Raw genomic sequence first — 7437 nt, 5'->3', positions numbered from 1 at the left:
ATTTATTTTGTTCTAGTTTTCGGTTATATGTATGAATTTAGATTTTTTAATATATTATATATTATATTTAATATATAATATTATATATTATATATTAATATATTATATTTAATATATTATATTACAGTTGTTGTCACAAAGAGTTGGTGCGCCGAGAGCTTCTGCGGCCGAATATTACGTGCAAAAAGCGAATCCCGAATTATGGTCCCACATGGCTCGATATTCCTTGTCGAATGTCGCCGAGGGCGTAGAAAAATTGAGAAACGGCACTCTGGACATCTTAATCTCGGACACGCCGATTCTGGATTATTATCGGGCGACTGACAACGGTTGCCGCTTGCAGAAAATCGGCGATACTATCAACGAGGACACTTATGCAATCGCGCTTACGCGAGGACATCCCTTGAAAGAAAGCATATCTAAAGTTATAGCGAACTATACAAGCAACGGGTTGCTCGACATTTTGCAAGAAAAATGGTAAGCGATGCGCAAAAATAAGTGCAAAAATTGGATAATCGATATCGGTTCGCGTGCGATTTTTCTTTTTATTTGCGCGATAACGAGAGTGTAATAATTACCTTAGACGAAAATACATTAGGTGATAAATAAAGTCCGACGCGCAGAATATATGCGAGAAAAACATAAGCAAGTATGTTATTTGTCTCTTTAAAAACTTATTTTGCATTAAATCAATTTATTTGGAAAATTACACGTGTATTGAACGTAGTTTATTATACATATTAAACATATATAATATAAATTTATTTGTTAGTTTTATATTTATTAGCTTTATACATTTTATACGTTTTTTCATATGTTTATATAACAATGAGATCATCAGTATTAAAAAAAAATTAAAATCAGTGAGGTAAACACTTTATATAAAGTAAGCTAATTCCAGGTACGGCGATCTACCTTGTCTAAGCGGTCGAGCAGGGATGGACTTAGATTTTGATCCGGGTGGTCAACCCAGGCCACTGGGAGTCGCATCCGTGGCCGGAGTATTTTGCCTGCTCGGAATGGGTGTGGTGCTTGGATCCATTATATTAGCGGGAGAACATCTCTTCTACAAATACACGCTGCCGCGATTACGGCATAGACCGGAGGATTCCATCTGGCGTAGCCGCAACGTCATGTTCTTCTCGCAGAAGCTGTACAGGTTTATCAACTGTGTGGAACTGGTCTCGCCGCATCATGCTGCTCGCGAATTGGTGCACACGGTGCGACAAGGCCAGATCGCATCGCTTTTCCAGAAAAGCGTTAAACGAGTGCGTATCCTCAATTTTTTAAACGACCCACAAGTTCGTGAATTGAATGTGATAATGTAAAAGTTGAAATAATTGAAAAAACTTAGAGAGTTTTTTTTATTTGAAAATTTACGTTTGCATACTTATGGAGTGCGCTTATTTTAATTTTTAAATATTTACAATGTTTCCATGTTCCAGAAGGAACATGAACAACGTCGCAGACGTAAGAGCAAAGCACAATTCTTCGAGATGATTCAGGAAATTCGAAGGTAAGAGAATATAATTTTCAAGCTTATCAAAAGAAACAAATTTTGTTTTTTTGTTGATGAAACCAACATTTTTTTATAATCCATCACATCAGAATAGAATAATAGAAGAGGGTGTCAGAGTGCAAGAAACTTCTGAATATTTAAATTTCTTTTAGAGTACAACAAGAAGAAAAGATCGAGACGGTACCCGAGGAGAACGATACCGCCAAGACTGTGAAAAAAGATGAGAAATTGGGAAAAGGTAGAGAGAGAAGTCGCAGCAAGAGTCCGCTGATGCCTCGAAGTCCTAAACGATCGGAGAAGAGTAGAAGTTCGACGAATTTGTCGGCATCTCGTCTAGGATTGTCGCCGGTGAGTCTCGATGCGCCGATGAAGCCGCGCGAGTTCACACTCAGCAGCACTAATTTGCGCGCGAGGAGTCCACTAGAGACGGTAGGCCGTAGATTGAGCCACGGAGACGGTGGATCGCCGCCACCGCGTCTTGCTAGCTTCGGCGGCAGTGCGACTCTGCGTCCGTTAGTACCTACTAGAAGCGATTCGGCCGGCACACCGACCATTCGTCGTGATTCTACCGCTGGGGGCGGCGGCGTGCCAACGCCGAGATATCCTCGCAGCCCGGCCAAGCGAGGCCAATCCTTCCCGGTATTCGCCACTTTGAGACCTCCGCACTCGGCTGGCTATCAGTCGAGGAGCCCGTTATTGTCGCCGAACAGCGAACTCACATCCGCCATCGGGAGAAAATTATCGCGCGAATGGGGCTCCGGAACTATTGACCTCACCAGGTCTTCGGAGGCTATAGGCAGCAGTAGTGGCGGCGGTGGAGGTGGTAGTCGTGGTTCAACGTATACCCTGAATCAGGAAATGACGTTTTCCTTGAGTCGTTCCGGCGAAGAGAAGACCCAAGAGGAAGCGTTGTCGATCAAGAAGCCCATCCGACGCGCCAGGAGTCATGAGAATCGCGACAGTAGTAAGTTAATGGCAGATCTGCCGTCGCCGAGATTGACCCAGCCAGTGGTGGGCGGTCAGTTTGTAAGCGAGCGAACCAAGAAACAGCTGGACTCCGAGCTGAAGGCCATTCTAACTGCCAGGGCCCACCACCGCGATCTGCATCCTCCTTGATAGGAGACCGCCCCATATTAAGGGAGAGTTCTTGAAAGCAGTTCGGCTTTTGGAGGATTGCTGAGCCTTTGAGGGGCTTTGGTTGATTTTAAGCAATATCAGATTTATAGGTCAATTTGTTAGAGGAATCCGACAATTTATCGGAAAAATTAAGAACTAGTCACAGGCACGGCGATGCGAGTAAATGGAAAGAATTTTCTGCTGTTGGAGTGAGGGGAGGGATGAGATAAAAAGAACGGAGAAGAGATCTCTTTGATTGTTCATATGTTGTTACGTACATTGATAATATAGGATAAACAAAAGTGCTATAAACTCTAGTAGTGATGTCTTAAATAGGTAGCGAGACACATATGAGTACTAAGATATTTTCTTGTTGACATTTTAACTCTACATTAACCGGCAGCCTGGGGTGAGTCTCTCTCGATTGCTATGGTACCAGATATTGTACGCTGCAGCGTTTCTCAACTCCGATCTTCGACGAATTTCGTCACGATCTTAGTACGTAGTGGATAGAGCTCTTTCAAAAATTATCTCAAAACCAGTTTATGCAAAAAAAAAAATAACATTCATCAGGTCAGGTCTGTCCAAGTTTATTGAGTGGGTCTCCATCCGCAACTATTCGCACCACTGACTCCCAGCGACGGCGATCGATTAGCCGTACACCAAGCGCACGAATACAACGAACATAATGATTTATGGATGCAGCATCGGGCATCTATTCCCATTTAGTGTTTCTTTCTGGCGGTAACGATGGAGAGACGGAGGCATTTCGCTCGCAAATAAAAACTTGAACAGGCCACGCATACTAGGATAATTCGTCCCTTTGGGGAGTGTAAATATCTCGAGACTGTCGTTTCTTCGATCTCTCGTCTGTACTGAATATTGTAAATACGGCGGAACTCTTATTCCAGATACCTCGTCATAGGCAAGGCGTAACGCGTAGCGAAAGTTGAGAAACGCTGATCTACCGAACCTCGTCGAATTGGATTGCATACTGCCACTTTAATAATTTCTGTGACTGCGGAAGGAGAGAGACTCGCTCGATGGACTCTCGGCGTAGAATGACCACTTAACGCGAGATAATATGTATTAAATCTTACAATTATCGCGCATAGGAAGGAAAGAATTTGGAGGTCTGACGGAATTCTAATCGAGTTAACATATATATTCGCGGGTTATTTGATACCTGAAATCGGACCCGGCAAGAGGACTGGAAGTGAATATCTAAACTAAGAAGGGTTCTTCTTTTTCGCAACCACGTCGCGAATTCCTCGTGACATCGCAATTATCTCCTAAAGCAGTGCCAAACATCAGTATTAACTTCGTGACTCAGTATTAACTTCGACTTTGTTTGTTTTCATCCGACATGAGAGATGTGTAATAGAATGTATATTTTAGCTAGATAAGCGCCGGGGTCCGGTATTATGCGATAACTTTGCTCGTTCGTTCGCTGTGCAACTTGGTAAATCTCCGACCTCGTGGTTGGCGAATTTATCGATTTCTTCTGACGGTTTTACTAGACTGATAGGCGAAATTTTATTCAGGAATTGTAAATGAAACATTATCGGAATTGAATAATTATTACTGATCGATGTGCATGTCTCCCATCTTCGTCTATCGAATTCTTTCGATTTACTTGATGAAAAAGGGGGCGAACTCACGTCTAGTCTCATTATTATTCAACTTAGATAGTAGAACATGGATGTGCGTGGGACTAAAAAGATTTAAAAAAGAAAAAGGAGGAAGACGAGATTCGATTTAATTAATTTAAAGAGAATGAGAAGATTTATATGAGCGAGGCCTTAGAGGAGTAGTCGTATCCGCCCAAAAAAAAGATACTTTACTTAAAACTAGTACTGTACTGTACTCGAATATTTCACTACATTATATTGTACGATAGAGTATAATATAGACTTATTTAGTTTCATAGCTCTCCTCGGTAGAACGCTATTGTATTCAAAAAATTTAAACTAAATTCCTCGTCGAGTCCTTAGTGAGTAGGTCTCTCCGTGTGTGAGTGTACGTGCGACTATTTTTTCCCAGGAACGCGGCGGCGACGATCGCCGACGGTCGAACGCGAACGAGCCGCCGTGGGAGTAGACTATACTTTTCCGGTAGAGCTAGAGCGTCATTATCCTCGTTAAATAGGTCGTGGCTAGTAATCCCGAGGGTGGTTCCTTCGGTTCTACGTGCGTCAATTCGACGCGACGCGATGCGTTTTGCGTCGCGTCGCATCGCGCCGAAGCCGCGCGTTCGAAATCGATGAAAGTGTCCTGAATGATTGCACCTACGAGAGGGTCATCGCATCCAGGTTTGCGTTCAGCGAAACTTGCTAAGCGTTTTTATGAGCGCGTTAAACGATCCCGCCGATGACACACGCACACGCATGCACCGACACGCCGCATCTCGCCTACGTTTACTAAGCACGTGGTGTCTTGTCACGTGGAACGCACCACCACTCAGTTCTCGCTCGCTTCTCTCATCGACCCTTCAAAAACTTGCTCGTCTCCGTCATATCGCTGGGCTAATTTGCCGAAGGAGAAGCTGAAGCTCGATTCCACCGATATAAGGTTAACTTTAATCTCGGTTCAATTTATTCGTTATCTTGTTTTAATGCCCGTTTCTACTAATGAGATTAACTTTAATTTCGGTTCATCTTATTTTAATTCTTAGACTCAATTTCACAACTCATAGTTAACTCTTAACTGAGGTTCAATATATTTCTCATCTCTTTCCAATTTTAGAATTGTAAAGAGATAAAGATAATGTATATGTAATAGAAAGATTAGAAAAAGAAAGCAGTAAAAAGGAATTAGAAAAAGATAAGTAAACTGAGATTAAAATTAATCTTACGTTGGTGAAACCGGACTTAAGATGGACCTTTTACGTAAACCATTCACGGCAGACTATATAGGCGTAATCTGTGCTGCAATTAATTCAGGAAGTGATCAAAATACAAACATATAGGGGGCCAGTCTAGAGTCACCCGCGCCTAAAGAAATCAAAGATAGACTTATTAAAATTAATTTATATAAGCTGTAATTCTCCTCGTAACGTGTGGGTTCTTCCAGTAATTTAGTTCAGTAGAGCTCTCTCTCCACCCCCTTCTTCTTTCTTCGTTTTCCTTCGCGTTGTTTCATTCTCACAAACTGGGAATAAATCCCTTTCTGATGTTTCTCTCGAGGATGTCCCTTGTACATAACGTGTCTTCTATTAGATACCCCCTGAAGGAACACTATTGCACTGAATTAAAGGTCGAGCCCCTCTACATCTTTGTGCGCCAACAAGAGCCTGTTAGAAATCATATGCACGGAAAGATAAAAGCAAAATGTACTTATCTCGTTGTCATCATCATCGTCTCCACGATCTCCTTCTGAGATGCAATTCTAGGCGGTTGCAACTCTGTCGCGACGAATATCGAGAGATTTGGAATCATCAATTTCTAGATGTAATCTCAGCGTAACAATTCTCAGAGAGAGAGAGAGAGAGAGAGAGAGAGAGAGAGAAGGGAAAGAAATGTACACGGATGATAAGCAGAATCTTAAAATAATTTCCGAGAAATCGTCATTCTAATTAAATAAATAATCTGTGCTCTCTCGTTCGATAACTTACAACTATTCTTTGAATGTTTATCATCAAAAGTATTCTTCGAAGTGTTGATCTCATTGCAATATAGCTGTACTTATTATATATCCATGTATGTATGTGTATATATATATATATATATATATATATATATGTATCTGGAATTGCCGGCCTATAATGATAAATGAAGATATACTACCTTCCACGCGTTTTTCTCCGTGATACATGAGTTTCCAGTGTACGATATTTCGAAATCGCGTAAAGTGCACTCGCTCTTCTCTTTCCACCATTTCTCTGCGCATTCTCGTGTTCTCGATGACACGACGATGCGAATGAGAACGAGGATGATGAAAGAGGATAAGTAAAAGGAAAAAAAATAGAAAAACTCGCGAAGACGAAAAAAGGCAAACGAATACACCAATTAGAACAAAGGAGAGTCCGTAGATTCCGAGAAACGCATTCACGGCGGATTGAGTTATCGGATCACATGATCGAGTCATTCTCATTATCATTATCGCGTTGATTAATGATATCATATTAATTCACTCACTAACGGGCAATAAGATTATTCTACAAAGCACTGCCATAATTTGAACTGTTGTTACGTTGATTTTGAAATCCTGCCAAGTAATACCACTATTTGATATTGTCGAACGAATGGGTCCTATCCTGCTAAGTGATGAATTAATATGCAAATGTCTCGCATGCTGCTGTCCGGTGTTTACTCCGCAGTGTTTATCTTTGCAAAGCGAATATCGCTCTATATTCGCGAATGATTAATTTCGCATTTATTACATTTCCAGTTATCACTTCAAGACAATTTCCAATATTAATTTTCAATAATGCAATTTTTTAATTTTTTGTCCCCATAGATAGCTAGATAGAATTTATCAGATTTCACAAAATAATTTTCATCACAAATTTTATTAGCTGTCAGCGGAAATAAAAACTGCTAATGCATTACCAAATTATTGGTTAACCAAATTATTGCATTACCAGCAGAAATTTGCTATTTCATAATCATTTAAACAATGTTCCATTTAAATGATACGTTTCATTTAAATAGAATATGCCGTATTTTTTTTTTTTTTTTGGAAATAAATTCTGCTCGGTTTTGCTGTCAATCTACTATCAATCTACTATCAAATTATATTGACAGACTTTTTCTTGCTTGAAATGAAAGTAAATTATTAAGTATAATATAAATTATTAACTAT

The 7437-nt window shown here is 40.6% G+C and overlaps 1 protein-coding gene across 1 annotated transcript in view; it reads left to right on the top strand.

The window, feature by feature from the left end:
• Nucleotides 1-2850, top strand: part of LOC108687163 — a 5561-nt gene extending 2711 nt beyond the window's left edge. The window contains exons 4-7 of the mRNA XM_018192786.1: nucleotides 128-477; nucleotides 902-1268; nucleotides 1446-1516; nucleotides 1672-2850. Of these exons, the coding sequence (XP_018048275.1) occupies nucleotides 128-477; nucleotides 902-1268; nucleotides 1446-1516; nucleotides 1672-2635 (1752 nt within the window). The 3' untranslated portion in view covers nucleotides 2636-2850. The remainder of the gene's footprint in view (nucleotides 1-127; nucleotides 478-901; nucleotides 1269-1445; nucleotides 1517-1671) is intronic.
• The last annotated feature ends 4587 nt before the right edge of the window (nucleotides 2851-7437 follow it).

The sequence above is a fragment of the Atta colombica genome, unplaced genomic scaffold (assembly GCF_001594045.1).
Source record: "Atta colombica isolate Treedump-2 unplaced genomic scaffold, Acol1.0 scaffold200, whole genome shotgun sequence".
In the NCBI taxonomy this organism is placed as follows: domain Eukaryota; kingdom Metazoa; phylum Arthropoda; class Insecta; order Hymenoptera; family Formicidae; genus Atta; species Atta colombica.
Note: the sequence above shows the minus strand (reverse complement) of the source record. Positions and strands in the feature narration are given on the sequence as shown.